Consider the following 22,968-nt stretch of genomic DNA (forward strand, 5'->3'; position numbering starts at 1 on the left):
GGGCGGAGTTTGTGTGCAACGCGTCACGGCTACGGATATACATGCGCCAGAAGTGGCTCGAATACGCACAAAAGGGCATATGCGGTAAGAAGACTCTTGCAACCCTTGTGGGATACGAACATTTTGAAAAAGTCTACATGCTTTGAACTCCTGAAAGAACGATGATTGGACGATTGTAAAGTGTAGAGGGGGATAAACGTGTTTTTTTATGCTTGTGGAGGAAAATCACGAGACGGATGCCGGAGCTGTTGCGAAACGAGCGATTTCACAATTTTGTAAATGCGACGACATGCGCTGTACTTCCGTGCTTACGAGCTTAAATGATCGTTTCGCGAATCGGCGGCGAGTTGAAATTTAATTAAGAATATCATAAGACTGGTATTTTTTAACAATAATATATTATTATAATAATAATTTTTAATGTTTTTCATATCAAACAAAATTTGTAAAATTTATTTAAATTTTTGAATTAGTGAAATTGTCCTCTATTAATTTTATATTTCTTTATTTTTTTCTGTCTGTGATCGTACAAAATTATAAGCAGGAAAATTATGCTTTTTCTTCAAAACTTTTTTTGCTATATATATATGTACATTTAATATATCGCGTATAAGGGTTTGTTTCTGCTATACGTGTGCATATATGTACATAGACGTAAGAGAACGGACGTTCTTTGTAATCTAATATACCCTTACACCGTCATACATCCATGCTATGCTATGCGATAGTGTGTTGCCGTGTAATCATTCGCAAGTAAGTGTTAGTCAACGATACTGGTGTATTCGTGTATACTCTATATCGTTGAGAGATCTCGCTTCGCTGCCAGTCCATGAGTACCATAGCGAACGGCTCACTACCAATGTCAGCATTACTACTACCGATATACCGTATAGCTGTATAGTCAGTCAAGTGTACTGGTGGAAAGTGCCGAGCGAGCGCTTGCGCTTCGGTAACTTTCCATTGTCGTTGTTTCTGCACGGCAAGAACGAAGAAACTTACAGAGAATCTTTCGAAACTAGGAAATTACAAATTGCTATCCTAACCTCAAAACATCTAAGAAATCATATTATTTGAACAATTAAATTTTTTTGGATGATATTCTTTTTATTTTGAATTTTCAGAATATATCGTTAAACAAAATATCATTTCAAATTTCAAGATCCGTTTTCTATTTCTATTCAAAATCTCTATTTTATTATTTTTATTTCAGAATATAACTATTATTGCTTTTAAAATTTTCTTCGTTTCTTTACAATTTTCATGAGAATTACAAAGATTAAAAATTAGAGTTTTGTTTGTACAAAATTTAATTTATTTTTAATATTTGATTTTTTATTTATTGAAATTATTATTATTAAACACATTCTTTCAAATCCTGTAATAATAAACTAAACTATTCACAAATTAAGATTTTAATATTTTAAAATAAAAAATATATAATTTTTAAAAATTGTACTTTTTCAATAAAATTGTAAATATTAAAATATTGTTTGTCTTTATTATTAAAATATGTTAAAATTAAATTAGAAAATTGTTTCTGTCCTTCTATTTCTAATCGTATGTGAAAATTTACTGTTTACATGATTTTAAATACCCATGGGATGAGGAGAATCTCGTAATTAATACGCGGGGGAATATTCGGTGGTGAGAAACGACCGATTATTGGAACTCAACCCCGTAGGCCTAGAATGAGTTGTGGGTAATGTTACGGGGGGACAGATCGAGGAGAGAAAGGCCGGTTTTCTTCTGAAGCGTTTTAGCAAGCAGCAGAACCAGGCAGTCAGCCATAAGCCCCGCATCATGGCCGTCGACTCACCGTTATGTGCCGAGCATCGGTGAAGCCCTCGTGCCCCCTATACAAAAGAGAGAGGCCCGACCCCCTCTGTCCCTCGGGCGCTTGAAATTCAACCCCGGCACTGTCGGTCGGTGCAGGGTTGCCAGATCATATTGCGAACGCGACGTTGCAGCGCGCCGTTATCGATGCTTACCGCACACCCGGACAATCACCTAACCTCAAATTCAGCTGTAGAACGAGTGTAGCTCACTTCTGTTATCAACAACGTCAAGCTTCAGAATACCCTTGTTTAAATTGAATAAGTGGTTTTCAAAAGCGCCGCGAACTATGTATTTCTAAATATATTTTCTTTTCGTTATTTCTTTGTTATTTGTTTTTTATTTAATTGAATATTCGTGGTTTACTAATAGTTGTTCCTATTATTAAAATATTTTGTATTATAGTGTGTGAAAATATTAAAAAGAAATGAATAAAATAAAATGAAAATTATTTTATGATAGAATTTAGTATATTTAATAAAGCTATGCCAAGATTCCGTTGCGAATGCAACGGATATATTACAGAACATATGTTTCATAAATTCTACGCTTTTTGTTGATACTTCTAAAGAGCGACCTGCTAATTATTTATCGTCAGCAACAGGTCATACTCTCTTTTCTTGTCTATCCGGAAGTCAGTGCACATATAGAATAATAATATAGTGTCTTATAAAATAATAAATAATATATCATGTATATAGGATGTATTGCATATTATATTTTTATTTTTCATAGAAAATTTTTTTTCCCCAAATTTTATTATTTAGTGAATAAATATATTAATTTTATGTAATAAATTATTGAAAATATAATAATTTGCGATTGTTAAATTTTTATCAATAAGGTATAATATAAATATAAAATGATTTTTCTATGACATTTGAAAAGCCTAAAATTCCATGATATATTTAAACCCATGTGAAATGGGAACAGAATTTTTATCCGACAATCATGACTGGCATGAAATTGTGACTAACAAAAGAGAACAATGGAAAAATGATCGGAAGGTGTAGTCATAACTGCATAGCACTGTGTTGCGGCTCAAAATACGCTTCGTATACGAACTGACTATTGCTTCGTTCGATACGAACACGTGTTCTCGATGCGGCTACTATACGATATTGTCGCAAAATGACATGTGGGCCACGGTGCGGCAGAATGTGCGCGGACGAAGCATAAGGTCTGACAGTCGAGGGACGGGCATGGAGCTCCGCTTTATCGTGAGCCAATCCGAGAGCTCTGACCTTGAGTAACTCTAGAGAGAGATATATTTAGCTGTGAGCAGTTCGAGGTGCTGCTAGCTAGCTCTCCCTTACACTCTAAAGTCTCTCTTTAGAGTAGATACTCGCAGCGGTGGATATTATAACGAGGGAGTTTCGTCAAGGGAAACTCCAGTCACAGAGTTGTCCTTCTATATCCTTTTGATAGATTAGAGTTCAAAATTGTTACAATTACGAAGAGAGAAAGATATTAAAACTAAAAAATTTAAAAAAATTAATTTTCTTTCGTATTTTATTCAAAGTTCATAAAATTTTTTAAAGTGATTGAAATAAATGAAAAAAATCAAATTGTTACGTGATATTAAAATTTTTAATCTGTTAAAGAAAATTCTTAAAATGTTATTTATCAACTTTGATGTTAAATAAAAAAAAAACATTGCAATTTTTTAATAAAAAATCTTTCTTGCTATTAACAAAACAATTTAAAGTTCCTATAAAAATTAAAATTTTAATTTTTTCTATGAATTGCGACAAGTATAAATTTCTATTTTTTAAATCTTTTTTTTTTTGATTTTTTACATAAATATTTGCAAATGTTTGATTTTTGTACATTAATAATTTTCTTTTTAAAATAATTTTAAATATTTTCTAGTCTCTGTAGACTGTTATTACAGGACTATCTACTTACTAACAAGGATGTTGCGCGTGAGCAACTTTAAGAAGTTGAAAGTAGGTCTCTGCAATAATGTTCATTTTTTCAAATTCCATTTTCTGTTATATCTTTGATTAATATATTGATTCATCTAAAATATAATTTGCAATTATTTTAATGATTTTTTTCTATTTTATTTTAAATTCAAACTAAAATATGAAATTAAAAATTCTCGGAAATACACGTGGATTTTAAAGTAGTTTCAAATAATATATTGATTATTACCGATGTTTTGTCGTTTTCAGGGACATTTGATTATTTTGGAATGTTGTATCGTGAACAGCTAGGTGATGATGATGAGTTTAAAACCAGTTCTCCTTGGATGCTTTGAGGGGCCAAGCATTTCATGAGATATTCAGGATTACTCGCCCCCGTTTCCGTGAATCTTTGGAGCGTTATGAGACAATTAGACATTTCCAAATTATAGCTTACTTCTGACAACTATCTCCGTTGTTCATTTATAAACTTTCCTGCAATTTGAGAGCAATTATATGTCAAAAAAAAATTATACTATATATATAATATATTATTTGTTATAAGAAAGATATAAAATATTATCATCATTACATAAATATTATAAAATATAATTTTTTTATGTATTATATTATTATTATGTATTGTAAAATAAAAGTTAAACTATCGAATGAATTGCTTCATAGTACAATTTGTCCAATAGTTCCGTAATATCATCTTGTGAATTACATCTATTTGACATCAAAGCATAAATTGAATTGGGAAAATGAAGGATGGATGAACATTGTATTGACTTACAAATTTCATTACCATACATATACCATCAATTTCATTATACAATTTAAAATGAATATTGTTTGAAACCCACATAATAACTGTGATATCTCATTGCATTTATACCTGTTTACTCCGAACAAAATACATTTATCAGTTAATGATACTGCTATACTTTAGATAGCTTGATTTGCTATCTAAATCTTACAAATTTCTTTCAGAGTTTTACTTCTAACGAGTAATTTAAAAAACAGCCATTTTTAAAGAGACCATGTGTAAAACATGTACGAATAAAAAATACGTATAATCCATCCTTTATTTTTTCCTTTTAATTCCTCGAATTAAACGATAAATGAGATACATTACAATCGTGGTATTTTCAAAAAATCACGTATGTACACACTTTCTGATTCCAATGCAGATATCGGCTCGTGACATTCGAAAATCCGGCACACAGAGCAACAAGTCCTTCGGTGCAAGATCGATCCATCCGATCGATCAGAGTGGCGCGTGGCAATGCCACTTCGAATTTCCACGAGATCTATTTACACGGAACACCAATAGTTCGATGCGCAACAGGCGAACCGAGATTTCACTCTCTTACAAGAGAGTACGACACACACACACACATATATATGTATATACATACATATATATATATATACACATATATACACATATATAACGAGAGAAAGAGAAAGAGAGAAAGGGGGTAGGAGTCGGGAAGCGAGAGAACAGGTTGGAAAAAGAAGTGAGACGGAAGAAACGAGAGTGATAGGGGCGAGAAGAGAGTGAGATAGAATGCTCCAGGAATGCTAGAATGAGATGAGATACACAACACAGGAGAGACTGAGGGAGAGGGAGAATTACAAGAGAGCAAGAACAGGAGATCGACAAGAGAGAGGGATAAAGAGGATATGGGACCGAAGAGGAGGCAGAGTGAAAAAGATAGAGAGTGAGAAAGGCTACAAGTCTGTGCGGTATTCCTTTCAGTGTGATTGTCATTCATGCATTGTGAATCAGGGACTTTATTTTTAGAAGCGACTGAATGAAAGTGGAGTACCCCGTAGTAGTAGTATAATGTCAATGGTAGGAGGAAGAAGTGGTGAAGGAGGAGGAGGAGGAGGAGGAGGTAGTGGAAGAGGTGGAGGAGGAGGAGAACGACGAAGAGGAGGAGAATGAGGAAGAGAAGTACGCGATAGAGGGAAGGGGTGCAAGAGAAAGAAAGACAGTCCATCGACGAGAAAGAGGGCGAGGGAGGGAATGAGGAAGACGTTCCACCGATCTGCGAGTAAATCGTACTACGTCCTCACACGTGCTTGCTCTCCCTCCTCCGTCACCCTTTTCCCCCTTTTCGCCACTACCACTACGATCACCACCACCCTCAGTCAACGACACAAACTACGGGACACGCGAACGCAGAAAGCACACGCACGTGCCCACTCGGACGCGGATGTCGTTTACCTATACCCCTATGAATCGTGACGGAGAATCGGTAGAGATGGAGAGTGGCGAGATGGAACATTGAAAAGCATGTACAGTTGTTGGAAAGAATCCAGAAGAGATTATAAAGTCAGCTGATTAATATTGATATGAATTTACATCATGATTATTTAAAGAAGAATTTTCTGATCTCTAATAGATTTATAAAGAATACAAAGCTCTGATATTCTCTAAGATTATGATTTTTTTTAATAACAGTAATATTCTATATAAGATCTTTGGATGATCTTTTATTAAGAAAACAAATGAATTGCAATATTCAATTATAATTCAAAAATTTCACCTTCAATTTGTTATTTTACTACAAGAATCCTATTTTTTTCTAACATTTATCAATAAATTCCTCTAAAACTATAGAAATCATGCGCTAAAATCTCTTAGTTTGAAATAATCCAACATATTCTATCGCGACACATCAAAAACTTCTAACACATAACAGGGTTAAATTTCCAGGCATCCATCCCATAGATCATAAAACAAAACAAAACTGTCCTTCCGTAATGTATCATTCACTGCGATATATCTCAATGAAAGCTTTCGAAAATTGGGTCTCGCAAGGAGATTCAGAAGATAAAGAGGCAGACAGACGAAATAACTGACGAGGTCACGGCTGACGAAAGTGAGACAAGGAAAGAGATGCCCGCACATACACACGTACATGTATACAGCGACGGCGTGCGTAAGCAACGATCCAATAAATAGTAGGATCATTGACACCGTCCGCGTGGCTGGGCTTCAACCGACGCGTACTACGATGTTTACAGTTTAATTCGAGATACTCGAAATGTCACGTGCGCACGTTAGGCGTACTATTCACGATAAACGTGAGTCTTTCCGCCCGGAGGAGAGGGAACGAGAGCGGGTCTTGAGGGGATAGAAGGGGCAGATGATTTGACAAATTGCTCGTGAAATGAGTCACTGAGAACGCCTTGCGTTCATTCGTGTATTCTCTTTCGGATGTTTCTCTTCTCTCTCGTAGCTCAGTCGTTATATATATATAATGTATATAACAGTGTATATATATATATATACACAATATACTCAAGGTCCACCAACAACATTCCCGTTATCTGAATTGGATTATCAAACTGCGTGCAGCCTTGACCCAGGACAAACTCTTATCTCGTATGTATGTAAACAGAACGGCATGCATTCGATTTGCGTCACATATCCTGTACAGTGTCTCGAACCTGGTCTGTATTGCAATGCGTCTGCACGTGATGGGATTCGATGATGTTCTTCTGTTTCGATGTAATTTGTTTCTCCAAACAATTTCTAGATGAATGAAATGTTCGTGGATTAACAAGAATATTTTTCGATATATTTTCAGAAATTTGTTAAAAATTTGATAGAAAAATGTAAGAATATTATATCTTCTTTTTAATCTTTACTATATTTTTCATATTTTTATTACGAAAAATTTAAAACAAATCCTGATTTTCTGAATTATATTTGATAAATTGAATTAAGATATATTTAAGCTATAGGAATTGATAGTGAAATGAAAATCCTTGATTCTATAAAAAGAAATTAAATAAAAATTAAGTAAATTTTTGTTAAATTTAATCTTTCTTAGATAAAAAAAAATAACAGTAATAAATGCAACCTGTTTTAATGTGTGAATGAACTAGGGTTAGTTATCGGTATGCATGTAGATAAGAGTTTTCATGAATGGACGTTTATTTTTTTTCCTTGCCGTAATGCCATCGTGCTTACGTGAATGGATGCGATGTTAATTGTCCATGCACTTTTACGAGATGAAACTCGGTTGATCCCAACATGAATAGATGAATATTGAATAGCACGCTAAAAAAATTAAAAAAAAAAGAAAATAGGTTAAAAATATTAAAATTATATTAAACTAAAGTGCAATTTAAAAATTTATAAAAAATTAAATTTAGTAATAATTTAAATATAATGATTTATAGAGTTAGAAATTAACTCTATAAAAATAATTAAATAAATATTATTGTTAGGTAATCCAATTTAAAAATTGAAATAAAAAGGTGCAAAAAATAAAATATTATAAAATTATTTTCATGATTGTTTAATAATTGTTATAATCATTATAATTATCATCTAATCATTTATCCTCTTCTTAAACATTCATGCAATCATTACTTAATTCCATTCAAAATTTTTTCAAAATCTGAAAACATGGAATATTGATTCTTATTTATAATATAATAGCTATATATATTTTTAGAAATTTTTCTAAAGTAAAAATCAAAAGCATTTGTAAAATCTGAGCATAATATACGCAATGTAACAGTGATATTAAAATATAAACATTTATTTCGTTTAAAATAATTTAATTTTTATGATGGTAAAAAAAAAAAATGATTTTACATTCATCTGGCTTATATATTTTTTATATTCAATGCATTCGAATATTCATTTGTTTACGTAAATAAAATATAAAATTAGAAAGATTTTTAATATGCTTATTCATCAAAATTTTTATGTAATAATATTCCAATGCAATGATATTAATAAACATAAAAATTTTGAGGTCAATGTAATATAGGTATTTATTATTTATTTATATCAAAATTGAAAAATTCAATTATAACTCGAATCGTTAATTTAACGAATAATACATAATGTAAAAATATACTACAATCTAAAGTGTGGATGAATGTTTGAATCATTGGTTAGAACTCGTTAAGCAAGATTGCAAGATAGTCAAGAAGCGATGTTTGCTCAGAAGAGAGACTGAAATTGAGATGAGCATAAGATCAAGTTGCATATCTCGTATTCCGGATTCTGATTTCTCTACAAGCGAACAAGTAAGATTTCAAATAAAATCTCATTGACCACGAGGCGAAATGTTATCTTTTATATACTAGAATTACGCATTTGGGAGAAGTTGGACTGTAGCGATGATAAGATAACACGTTCTCGATTGGTTCGTTAATATGTTTCCAACACTTAAAAGTATTTAACAATATTCATTTTAATGATAGAAATAATTATTTATTTTTCTTAATAACAAATGATCAATTTTAAAAACAATTTATATTTATGAATATATTTTTGATTATCAATTTGAAAATGATTGTTTTATCAGCAAGTTTACTATCATTGAATATAGCAATGAATATAGATGATTTGAATTCATATATTTCAAAATATATTTATCTTTATTTAAATTACTTTTAACTTCGATATTAAAATATCTTTTTTTCTATAATTCTTATACATAATATTAATTCTTTGTTTTTAATGTTTTTCTAACATTTTAATATTTTATTTATTTTATTATCATTTATAATTATTATTTATTATCAAATACTATATTGTTTTTGATAATAATAATTAAATAACAGTGAATACTTTAACTAACACTCTATTAATTATCAGCAATGATATAAATTACCAATGTAATTAATTACTAAATATGATCTTTTACCCCTATACTTTCCTATTTTGTCCACACTTGAAACACGATCGTTCAATTTCAATACCAATCTTAACAACATATTAAAAGCTGGACATCAACTGCGTTATCCGCAGGCGCGTGGAGATGAATTGATTTTTAAAATCGGCTCGCTCGACATCTCGACGACTCGTCCGTGAAGATATTGCCTTCATGCTGATCACGAGTCACCAATAACATTCGTCAGCGATAAATCGACGTTGTGCAACCATATCGTTCCATGCATCATGAAAACAAATCGCTGACGTTTGACACTGAACTCTTTCGACGACATGTGTCGACGTATGTACTATTATCGTGTGTCCTGATGACAGACTCCTTTGTGATGAACGTCTTCGATTCGCATGTTGTCCAGAGAGCCGAAATGAAATTAACCCCTTGAGGGATGCGATATTCGGTGCAACCGCCTGAAAGAATTCACCGTGAAAAGGGGGTTGAGCAAACAAAGTTAAGTGCAACAAAGGAAACATACGTGGAGATTCATGAGCATGGAAGCTCTATTAAAAATTTTAATTGCATAATAGTGTATTTTCTTTCAAGATTCATAGTTCTGTTCATGAAAATAGAAAGAAGCTAGAATATCGCTTAAGATTTCTTATGTTGTATTTTCTATTTGATGTTTTGAATTGATATTCAAGTTAATATTGAAAATTAAAATATTATAATTTTAAGATATTTTCTAATAACATTTTCTTGTATATTTGTATTCGATATATACTTTTCGATCAATAAAAAATTCACGTTTCCAATAATTAAATAGCTTAGTTTCAAAAGAAAGTCTTAATTATATACATTTTATGCAGGCAATTACAATTATGGTCTTTTAGACTTTTTACATAATACATAATTCTTACAAGTCAGTTGACGTCATTTTACGCAATGATGGATATGAATCATTATCGACACATGCTATAGGTTATTACAAATATTACTATTATATTTCATTCACAAATTTCTCAACAAATATATTTTTTCACTTTCAAGAAAGAAATTATATAAGTATATGTTTTAAAGTAATTGAAAATTTATGGTAGAAACTATATACATATACCAATTATAGATAATTACATAGATAATTTTCTGTCACATTTTAAAAGCTTCATTTAACTTTCTAAATGCAATAACAAGAAAGTAATAAAAATATATATTATATAATTAAATCCATGCAATAATATTAATATGTTTAAAATTAAAAGGAAATTAAATGCAGTATTGATCATCAAATTTAAAAATAAAAAGAGTCAGGATCAAAATATAAAAATTATGAAGCAATTAATGTGATGATAAAGTTGAATGAAGTTGTATAGAAAAAATTAACATGGTAATTGATAAATCGCTGAAGAAATGAATTCAAATCATTTCTTTTTACGTATAAATTGTAAACTTTATCCTATCCGATTGATCTAGATAGCTATAGATTTGACGAATAATACCTTGGATACTGTCAATCTCGGTCGGTAATTACGAAAGTCAATTTTGCAGGTTCACTCTTCTCTTATCTACCCGACCTCTTCGAGTGGAAGTCAAGTATATTATCTCTCCTTATTGTTGCGTTTTGCTGCAGCATTGAAGACAACTAAAGGATTACATTTTGTATGATAATTCAAAACGAAATGCATTTAAAAAAATAAATATTTGTAACAATTGTAATCATAAAACAAACATTTAAAGAATATAAAAATATTAAGATATACGAAAATATATTCCACTTATAATATACATACAATATAAAATATTGTATATATATATATATATATAAATAGTAATAATTATTAAAAAAAGATTTAGCGTGGAATATTTAATTTCTATATTATATCGAAACTTTATCTTACAATAACAAATTCTTCATCAATGCGCATGCGCATTAAAACGAAACTAATTTTTTAAATATTTATCAATATATGTAAGATTTTATGTTTAATTTTCTTTTTTAATCGATTTTTAATAAAATTTTATAATTTATTGTTATTTCTATAAAATTATTTCTAAAATATATAAAAATATTAAGTAAAATAAATCTGATAACTTTTTGTAATCGTAAATGTTTCACCGTATTACTGTTCCTTCGTAGACTATCATAGTTCTGTGCCAAGCACACGTAAGTAAGTATGTACTTACGTACATACGTATCAGTGGATATACTGAGATCAGACTATGGATTATAATCTCGCTCTCTCTACAAGGATGCCATGCTCCGCGGTTTGCGCTAATGAACCAGCAAGCCTTTATGATGGTTTTATTCTCTTACGTCACCAGATTCATCGGTATGGCCTCGGTTCGCACGTAATGCCGGACCTCTGGCGGCTTGTTCTGGAAGCAGGCCAGCTAGGACGCGCCAAGCTAACGAGTTTTTTTCCGGTGATAAAGACTGACGTAAAAGTTACCCGGAAAATGGTAGGAAAATCGTCGCGTTCTATAGCAGAAGCTCTCTTTAAACATTTAAAACTCTCTATACTTTGAACTTTACCGCTTGTTTTTTTGAACGCTTTTCTTAGGAATATGCTACGCAATATATAACCAAACTATGAGAGGAATAATATTTTCCCTTTAAATTCTTTTAAATTCTTTTAATATATTAATATTAATATAATTCTATTGTACATTAAAAAATGTAAAAAAATTAATTAATAAGAAATGGTGAAAATGATTAATTATATAATACTCTTTAAACTAATTTAAGGAATTGATCAATTTTAGATTTAAAATCATTAAATTTTCTTCAATCAATCTTACTATAATAAATAAATCTTACTATAATAAATAATAAAATAATAAATATGATTTTAGCAATATTATCTTACCTGTTCAACGAGAATTGCATAAAGTTCTTTAGGGTTTCCCGTATCCTTTTTGCACCTGCCGGATCCGTTCTGGCTCCGCAGGTGCTTAGGAAAGTGCAGGACGTGATCACTCACACTCTTATGTTCGCAAAGGCTGTTCCTTCTCTACACTTAAATATTATCTTCTTATTACTTATATGTCTATATGAAGCACACCTGTCTATTCTTTAATTGATATATTATTTTTATAAAAAAACAAAATTTTATGGAAAATCTTATAGTTTTTCTAAATTTATTATTATATTTTAATTGACATATTTTTATAGAACATTATCAAATCACAGAATGATTGGAATAAAAAAACTCTTGAACTTTTTTTTTAGTTTCTCGAAGATAACCTAACTCTCCTTTCACGAAAATGAAATAGAAATTTGTTAATTATACTTCAAGGCTTTTAAGTTAGCGTTCAATTTAAAATTTTTTTTATATATTATTAACAGAATTTATAATTTTCTACAAGTATAAAGTAAAAGATAACCTAATTTAGATTTAAAACTATTTTTTCATGAATCGAATATATCAATGCAAACTTCACTTTAATCATAACTATTTTGAATTTTTGTTGAAATATATAATAATTTTTTATATAATTTTTTATAATCACATTGAAAAATCGTATTTATTCTTTTGTAAAATAAGATATATTATACAAATATAAATGAATCAGTACGTTAAATACATTTTTGACAGCGAAAAGACAGCGTTTAAATTGAAGGTAGAAATCATCGATGCGTAACTAACTATCCGAACTTCCCTCCAATAACAAAAACACCTGTTACTCTGTTACAGAGTCCGCAAACACGAGATATTCTATTCATTTTCATATGGGATCTAAGTTATTCATCGTCTACTGTAATATACAGTTTTCTACATTACCGGAAATATTAACTTGCAAAGATGGCAGCACTTACCAAAAGTCGAATTTCTACAATAAATGATCGATAATTAAACTTCTATTTTTTAATAGAAATTCCTGATATAAATTTTATTGTTTTATATTATTAAATTTTATTTGCAAATTGGAATTATTAAAATAAATTATTAAAGTAATATTTTTATATATCTCTATATAAAATTTTAATAAACTATTATATATATTATATATGTTTTATTAAAAAACTAGAACATATAAATATATATATTTATTATTATTGTTCTTATATGTTACATATTTTATAATGATAAAATTATATCTTATTTGATATAGGAATATAAAAGAATTGAAAAAATATAAAATATATTTTTTATCAGATTCTAAACTTTTTGTTGACTTTTAATATTTCTTGTTATTTGATTGAACAATCAATTTTCTCATTTGAAATAGTGTAATTATAAATAATTGATGACTTGATATTTAAAATGATGAATATTGATAATTACGAAACGATAACAATATTTACCAATAGAACGTTCGATGGACAATGTAACATGTAGTGTGTGTCAGATGATGGTGCGTCAGAGGATGACGTCAGCTATGATCTTGACGCGGATTTACAGTATCATTTTCATCGATTGGATTTGAACTTTTTTTTTTTTCTTTCTTTTTTCTTGCTCTCTCTATCTTTGATGTATACTCAATACTTTCATACTTTCATCTTACATGTAGCAAATATTGATTGATTCATTTGAATACATTTAAAGATATTTTTTCTATCCATTAATGTGCGCGACTATTTTTAATTTCAATTTTATTTTTAGTTGAAATTCAATGTTCCATTAGTTTAAATTTAATGTGTTTTTTTATACTGATAGTTTGTTATAAAATAAAGATTATATTATTCCAGTTTAGTTTTAATTAATAAATATAAATAATAAAATACAATAAATATTAGAAAAAAAAAATATAAATTATACTTAGCGATTTTATTATCATTTTCAATTTTTTTTAAAAGAATAGCTAAAAGGATAGGACCTTCAATATCAAAAACACGACGAACATACAAATATCTTATTATGTCTGGTTAGCGCTCGCAGTTAAACTATTGAATATGTGACTGGATTCCGTTCCACAATTTCGTAAACTTTTTTAAGAAATTTAATAATTGAAATTTTTATAATATTCTTTTATTTATAGTATTCCGTTATAAAATACTTAATATTATAAAATATAAATAAAACATTTAAATTATTTAAATGCATTTTAATTTTGTTAATATAAAATGCAATTTTGAAAATTCTTCATCGTGTATAATAATATAAAGTGAAACACATATATTATATGTCTTCTTACTTTCATAGTAATCGATCAAAAATGGTAAATCATTGACATGCGTTCAAACATCTCGTAAAAAACGGACACTTTATTCTGATATTTTCATTGTGAAAATGTTTTTTTTCATCAACATGATCAGAAAGCGCGTTCACCTCGTGGACGAGGATGCAAAATGAACCAATGTAAATTTAGAACCGCCTTCTTTCTTCGTTTCGTAATAGGTTAAAAGATGAAACGTTTCACCGTGAATAAACTACTAACGTTTTTTCCCATTTTCTCTTATTATATAAAAATATAGAAAATCCACAAAATTTAGCAAATTTTCTTAACACGATCATCTATAAAATAAATAGAAACTTATCAATTTTTTAAATTTTTCTCAAATAAATTCAATGAAGAATAAATTTGATCTCACGATCAAGGCAATCATAGTATTGCTCTAATATAAAAAAATCCGAATTGCTTGACGAGTCGGTTGAAATCACACGACTGGACCTCGGAGACCTGGACGTCGAGGCTGAAAACCTTGGAGCTCAGGGCCATTGTCGGGTGGGGCCTTTACCTCTCTTCCCTTTCCCTTTGATAGGTACGGGAGCCTTTCATCTCCTGGAACATGCCGGAGAGAAGAACTTCTGTGTGCACGAGAGCCTATGTCTTCAACATTGTTAAAGGGGGATACGAACACCAGGAAGATGAGCTATGGTAGCGTCGTCTTCAGACAAGAACCGAAATTGCATTTTCACTAAGGCTCGTCCTCAAATATGAACAAACCCTTTCTTATTCTTCATTTTTTCCACTTATTTTTTATCTCTTTTTTTACGTTTCTTATTTCATTTCATTTCTCTACTCGCCTTTTTCTTTACCATGCTTAATCTTGTTTTCGAAGAGTCCTTTTCTTCTCCTAATCCTTTCGTTCTCTTGTTTGCGGCTTGTATTCTTCGAGAAACAGCTAGGATCATGTGAATGATTTCGAGTTCAAGGTTAATTCGATAATTTAAAGAACTATGAGAATGAAATATTAAAAATCATCGATCTTAAATAAATTTCTAAATATAATTAAAATATTTATTATTGATTTTTTTTAATTTTTTAATTAATATGATCTTTAATATAGATGAAATTTTTTTTTAATTGCATAATATCATAATTAGTTGATTTAATTGTTCTTTAATAAGCCCGTTTATTTAATATATCAATTTTTATTAGATAATTTAATAGTTATGATAATAAAAATGGTTAATTAAAAACATTTGTTAAAATTAATAAAATAATTCTTTAAAATCACGGGAAACCTTAATAAAAGTTTGAATATTATTTAAATTCCATTAATCGGATTTTAACATATACAATTTATATTTTTCGCATTAGAAACCTTTCCTATGCCCTATGCAGAATCTTTTTATTTCTATTCTTGATTCAATGTGAAATTTTTTATTTCTATTCTTGATTCAATGTGAAATTTTTTATTATAAAAGATTACTTTAAATTCATATCATATGTGTAATTTGTAATCTGCAAAGATTAATTAAAAATTTAACAATTTAATCATCTAAAAACTTATTGTATAATTACAATCAGTTTTATATAAATTATAAATTAAATTTCAAATATAATAAATTATTAGAATAATAATAAAATATTTTACAATTATAATAAAATTGATTTTACATCAATTTTCCTTATACATGTTATTTGATGTATGATTTTTTAACGTTCTTTACTTTGTTTTACAAAAGAACTTATTATTATAAAGAAACAAGCAAAACGAAATCACGTTCGTTATTGGAAATAAAGGCTAGGACTAGCTTGATTAAATGGCGTGCGAATGTCTTGGAAACTTTCATTGAATGTGGGCGGAAGCATGCATTTGTGATGCCCGTAAATCTTGAACAGGAAGCGAACGCGCGCGTATTCATGAATTTGCCACTGCCTTTCCATAAAAATTCTGATCACGCTGCTACAGCCCAAAATTCAATTGAATAAATATAATCTTATATTATTTGTTTTTATTCCTCAAACACAAAATTTTCCTTTGCATTAGCAATTTTTTTTTAATTCCGATTAAATATTAATTTGTTTTAAATTACAAAACAGTTTTCAGAGAACAGTTTAACAGGACATTAACTTTTCATTCTTTTTATTCCATTAGATTACACGCAAAATAATTTTTTAAAATTAATTTTGATCAATGAATTTTGAAAATATATTTTATCTTTTTATTGCACTAAAAAAAAAAATTAACTTTTAATATTTATTTTCTATGTTATAATGTATTTCTCAATTATTTTTTAAATTATCAATGTCAATATAAATAAGTTATTAACCTATCATTATTAATCGTTGGCAATTCTTTTTATCTTTTTAATGAAAGATGTATGATCGATGAGGCATATTATCTAGAACAAAATTAATGGAAATATTACCATCAAGATCCTTCGACGTGTAAATTGCACTTGGTAGATACGTTTAATTGGAAGACCGTTTGCAAGATGGTACAATCCGGCCTCGCTTTCATCGTTGCAGTCGCACAAAGGTAATTCAATTTCCGCGCTAACGCGCACAACCATGTATATCGTTGCGCATGAGTGTGATTACTTTCCTAAAAACATCAGTCCTTACAAACAACTAAGCAATAACCTAAATAAACAAATATATTCGCATGACGAGTCTTACATAAGAGTTTGGTATACAGTAACGAGTCGACATTATTCGCGTGACAAACTGCTCTGACAAGAATTTACAGGAAATTTTGATTTAATTATATATATTAGCTATGATCGTTTTAAGAAAAAAAAATATATATTTTTACCGCTTTTTGTTTATAAATTGCTATCGAAAACTGAATTGAATTATTGAATTTTTTATATAATATAAATTTTAAAAATGATTTTGTTCATAATTTTTAAGATGAAATTTTGCTTTTTTCTAAATAATTCTTTTCAAATTTTTATTGAAAAAGAAATGAATAATAAAATCTTCATAAAACTTTTTTAACATCATTAATAAAGTAAGGTTTATTAAACCATTTAATGATATCTATATATAACGAAGAATTATTGATTAGTATAGTTAAACAAATTTTTCTTTGCATTAATCACTTCTACTATAATAAACAATCAAACTGAATCAAACATCTTCATGACTATGTTTTTTATTTTTTTTATGTTTTCAAAACAAATTTGCACTCAGCAGAGATAATAATAATTGGATGCATTGATCCGTTGCTTAGTTGAATGTATATAGATAAAGTGAAAACGTAATGAGATATATCTTATATATTTTATAAGTCGAATAGTAATTTTCAGTATGTGAATTTTGTCAAAATATACAATTATTTCTTATATAATGTAATCTGATTTTTAGGTTATCTTTTTTAAGTGTTGTATTGTTTGTAACAATGAAAAAATGTTTAATACTGATCTGTTTTTACTGTTGTTTATAATTAATTTGTGTTCGACAATAATAGTTAAATCATTGTACAATCAATATTCTATTTTTAATTATTTCTAATAAAAATTTTTATGCAAAAATTAAACTATTAACAAATGTATTATATTCACAAAATTTCCATATAGCAAACTATTTGAATAATATAAAATCAATTCTTATTTTTTTATTTATAAAATTACATTTGTGATAATAATTACAATAATTGAATGCGAAAAATACGGCTTTTATTTGGTAATTATTAGATGTTTGATATCCATTATTCAATCGCAATTTACTCTACAGAGCAGGAAATGACAGAAAATGGAAAATGCGCAGTACCTTATTATTCACCTTGATTTCTGTTTCTTCTATAATATTTGTGAAAATTTATACTATTTGTAAGAAATCTCTTATAATATTAAAAAAGAATATCTTCCAATATTTAAACGTTAAGAAACATGTCAAATTTATCGCCATTTCAATTTTAATTATTCATTTTTATTTAAATCATAAGATAAAAATACACACATACATAACATTTAATTTAATTTTAAATAAAAATTAAAAGAATAAAAATATATTCATCAAAAAATTGAAATGGTACATAAATGCAAATATCTTTGCAAGTCACAACATGGATATGTATTCTGACGATCTCATAAAATATAAAATGGTGGTGGAGCAGTCGACGCAACATTCTTAAAACACGCATGCGCGCGCCTGCGCCACAGAAAAGTAGTACGCTGGACTTTTCATTTCACGGAATCGTGCACGTCTTTTCATGGCATACAAAATTTTGCAACGAATGTGAACAGGTCGTTTAACTTGAATTTCAAACTCGTAATTATTCACTTGATATCTAAATAAATTGGACATATTTATATTCTGTGAACAGAATTCATACGTCGAGGTGCGCAGTGATCAGTGCGCATTGTCAGCCTGAAACACAGTGAGCAGATCAGTGGGAGAGTCGAGTGTAATGTCTGATAAGACAAGCGATGGACAACCGTGAGAGTGCATGATCGTATTTTCAATTTTGACAGTTCAACGAAGAAGTGACTGAAAAGATATCAAGTATTCATGAAAAGCACTATAATCATACTTAATATGTATAATTTGATGTGCCATTAATCAAGATAGTCTAACGAAAGACTAATTCAGAAAATCGCACGAACAGAAAAAAAGCACGAGTGGTCAGTGTGTGTGCGCGTTGTTGAGCACTACGTGTCTTTTGTTGGAATAGACATACTATATAACAAAAAAGTTTGTCTTTATTAAAAGAAATAAAATAAAATTATTCGATATCTGTCTTAAGTTTTTCCATTAACAAACAAAGGCTGATTCTGGTGTTGCCTTTGAGGACTAGATATAACACTGCCTCTCTTTTTCCCTCTCTTTCGTTCTTGTTCTTGAGGACGAGGAAGAAGAATGGAGGCGATAGCAAAGCACGATTTTACAGCGACGGCCGAAGATGAGCTTAGTTTTCGAAGAAGCCAAATCTTAAAGGTTTGTACATTATATAAAATAATATGAAAATTATCTCTAAATTATAAAAATATTTATTCACTGATACTTTTATCAAAGAGAGCTTACCGATCCCGAACTTTCTGAACTGCTTTCGTTACAATCGTATATATACATAATATGTCTTGAGGATATTTGCAATAATATACAAATTTTATAAATTAATTATCATTATTATCTTATTATTTTGTTAATAATTAAACAAAAATTATTTTAATATTATTAATTAATTAACAAATATATTCATACATTTAGTTTATTAATTCATTTCTATATATTTGTTTCGAAATGTATAACATAAAATTTGATATTTAATATTTTTATGATGATAAATTTTCTTGCTTTTTCTTCCGTTATCTGATGATTCATAATACAAATTGTTATTTGAAAGATATTTACAAATAATTTATTCATTATTTAGTTATAAAAATAAATAAAAACAAATATAATTTATGCATATGGTTTTATTAATATATCAAAAAATATTTGATTTTTCTGAGTATATTTTTTTTTTATAACAAAAATTTAAATAACTTTGAGAAAGAGATTAAAAGATTATAATAATTAAAATAGAAATTAAAAATTAAAATTTATTTATTTATTTATAATTTAAATTTATTTATTATTTGTATATAAAAATTTTTATTAATAAATTATCAATAAATAATTAATAATAATAAATAATTAATATAATTTTTTTTTTATAGATTCTGAATATGGAGGATGATATGAATTGGTACAGAGCTGAATTAGATTCCAGAGAAGGACTCATTCCAAGTAATTATATAGAGATGAAAAATCATGAGTGGGTATTTTTATAAGTTTTTTTTATTAAATATTCATGTAAACATTATTATAAACATTATTGTATATATGTAAAACAATCTAAATGTATTTTATATTTGATTTGTTTCATTTAGCTGGTATTATGGAAGGATAACCAGAGCAGATGCAGAAAGACTATTAATGAACAAACATGAAGGCGCCTTTCTTATTAGAATCAGTGAAAGTTCTCCTGGTGATTTCTCTTTATCTGTGAAGTTAGTAAAAAATTTTTTGATTTAAAAAACTTTATTGATTTAAGTATTGTATCGAATTATTTGAACAAATTCTGAATGATTTTTTATAGATGTTCAGACGGTGTACAACATTTCAAAGTATTAAGAGATGCTCAAGGTAAATTTTTCCTCTGGGTGGTCAAATTTAACAGTCTTAATGAATTAGTAGAATATCACCGTACAGCATCTGTATCTCGTTCACAAGATGTTAAACTGAGAGATATGGTACCAGAAGAAGTAATTATTTTTTATATAATAAATAGAGCGTGAAATAAAAAAATGTTATTGACTTTACAATATGAGATTATATATTGTTTCAGTGTTTAGTGCAAGCATTATATGATTTCCAACCTCAAGAACCTGGTGAACTTGAATTCAAACGAGGTGATGTAATTACTGTTACTGATCGTACAGATCAACACTGGTGGCATGGAGAAATTGGTAATAGACGAGGCCTGTTTCCTTCTACATATGTTACTCCATATCACTCCTAGGTAAATATTATTAATTATAGTTTTATTTAATTTATTATTATTTTTTTATAGCTTTTATAAAAAAAATATTTTATTCTAGGCCTCATGTTGTGCACACAGAGGCCAAAGGCATCGGCCACATTATCCCACCACTATCACGTACAGGATCAGACTTACTGCAGAATTAATCAACAACATTTTACAAACTCCACCTATTGAATGGGCTACCAGGATGTATTGGTGGTCTAGACGTAGAGTTGTTTAAATGAAATCAATATTATCGCCAATATTTTTTATTGGTCTCATTGAAAAAAATTCTTCATATTTAGTAATTTATATAAACAAATGTAGAGTTCCTGATATAGTATATAACAGGGTAGCTTTTTTGTTATTGGATTTATTAGAGGAATTTTTCATTGGGACTAATACTGCTATTCAACATGTTTGATAGATGTGGGTATTGTATAATAGACACCACATTAAATTATCTTAAATTTAATTTTCATGAATACTCAAGTAGAAAATAGATCTGAGAGATAAAATTACAATATTTAAATATAATAAATGAAATTTTAATGGTGTTTTCTATATCTTGGTAGTCCATTGATGGAGTATATGTAAAACTTATAATATTAATTATATACGTCAGTAAAGAAAAATATTGATCGTATTAAGAAGGAAGATGCGTATTATTTCAAAACAGGTTTATAAACGGGCTGGCATAAACGTTGTATTTTTCAATACGAATTTATTGTTTGAAGTACGGGGACCTTGGTGATAAAAAGCCTAGTAAGCTATCCATATGCGAGATACAAAAGAACTTTATATAGATATATAGCATTATAACGCGTCGCCTTTTGGCATAAAATGCACACCACATTCTGCCTCTATGTTGTGAATATTTTTACAAATATTTGTGGAAGAAAATATTCTTCCGGCGGTTAAGATACGTCTGATATTATTACATCAGATATACTTGCTGTGTATCATATACATATAGACTTGTACTATTCAGACTGTATGTGGAATAATTATTCTGGCATCTCCTGAGGTAAATCTTTTTATCAAGTATTAGCAAAGGAATAACAGCAGTTTAAATAAGCTGTTTTGCTTTTTGATTTTTCCAATTATATACAAATAATTGGAAATTTTATTTTTATCATTGCCCTTTATGCTATGAAACAATTTTTTGAAAAATTGTTTTTTCTTTTAAAGATTTTATAATGAAAAAAAATGAACAAAATAAGTTTTTTACACAAACATCATACATACTTATTCATTTTTAATACGATTGATACATTGTTTGTAATGTAAGAAATATTAGTAAGTGAAAAAATTATAGAATGAAAATAAATATATAAATTTTTAGAAAAATCATTTAAACTTATATTATTTAATGTATTCATAATGAGAAATTTATATTTCTTAACGCATTTCTAATTATTTTCTGATAAAAAATGATATCTATGCATATATATATATATATATATATATATATGATAATAATAAGTAAACTATGAAAATAAACCACTTTTGAATGAATAGTATGTATAATGTTTTTGTTTTAAAACTTATTAATGTTAATGTGCGGAAATTCATGTATATTTTTTAAATACTTCTTTTTATCTAATTATTTCGATATTCTTGCTTTCTTATTTCCGTGTAAACAATAAGAATATGTAGTCCTATTGTGTAATTATTATTATTCGTTATGTTTACATTTTATTGATAACAATATATTATATTAATTACTCTTGCATGCATTATTTACTTATGCCCATCTACTATAATTATTTTTTTAAATTAAGATTTCATATTTCAGAAATGGTATATTTTAGCTCATGTAACTGCTTTGCAAAATATATAGGCAAGTAATTTTAAATGCTTATGCATGTACTATATTTAAATAGATAAAAATAGAAAGTAAATATTAAAAAATATAAAATCTTTGTTTTTAATATTACAAAATGGTTCTTGT

General features: G+C 28.3%; 1 protein-coding gene and 2 long non-coding RNA genes across 3 annotated transcripts; 2 read left to right on the plus strand and 1 right to left on the minus strand.

The window, feature by feature from the left end:
* The first annotated feature begins 2,036 nt into the window (after positions 1-2,036).
* LOC133667240 (uncharacterized) lies at positions 2,037-4,413 on the plus strand. Its single transcript, XR_009832551.1, has 2 exons — positions 2,037-3,782; positions 4,011-4,413. It is a non-coding gene; the product is annotated as an uncharacterized LOC133667240 (long non-coding RNA).
* Positions 4,414-16,505: 12,092 nt separating this feature from the next.
* On the minus strand, positions 16,506-18,414 carry LOC107995603 (uncharacterized). Its single transcript, XR_009832550.1, has 3 exons — positions 18,275-18,414; positions 16,930-17,105; positions 16,506-16,730 (listed from the first exon to the last, which is right to left on the minus strand). It is a non-coding gene; the product is annotated as an uncharacterized LOC107995603 (long non-coding RNA).
* LOC107995601 (growth factor receptor-bound protein 2) lies at positions 17,189-22,743 on the plus strand. The gene is made up of 7 exons (XM_017053215.3): positions 17,189-18,750; positions 18,831-19,441; positions 20,167-20,264; positions 20,380-20,499; positions 20,589-20,754; positions 20,838-21,011; positions 21,091-22,743. The coding sequence occupies exons 2-6, from the start codon at positions 19,364-19,366 to the stop codon at positions 21,009-21,011; spliced, it is 636 nt and encodes a 211-aa protein (XP_016908704.1). The 5' UTR covers positions 17,189-18,750; positions 18,831-19,363; the 3' UTR covers positions 21,091-22,743.
* The last annotated feature ends 225 nt before the right edge of the window (positions 22,744-22,968 follow it).

The sequence above is a fragment of the Apis cerana genome, linkage group LG14 (assembly GCF_029169275.1).
Source record: "Apis cerana isolate GH-2021 linkage group LG14, AcerK_1.0, whole genome shotgun sequence".
NCBI classification, from domain to species: domain Eukaryota; kingdom Metazoa; phylum Arthropoda; class Insecta; order Hymenoptera; family Apidae; genus Apis; species Apis cerana.

What these genes read in the sequence shown, in the direction of transcription:
- LOC107995601 (XM_017053215.3), top strand. Translation starts at nt 19,364, where the DNA reads ATGGAGGCGATAGCAAAGCACGATTTTACAGCGACGGCCGAAGATGAG. An exon ending in ATAGAGATGAAAAATCATGA is followed by an intron (nt 20,265 to 20,379) that starts GTGGGTATTTTT and finishes TGTTTCATTTAG; the next exon opens with CTGGTATTATGGAAGGATAA. An exon ending in GAGATATGGTACCAGAAGAA is followed by an intron (nt 20,755 to 20,837) that starts GTAATTATTTTT and finishes ATATTGTTTCAG; the next exon opens with TGTTTAGTGCAAGCATTATA.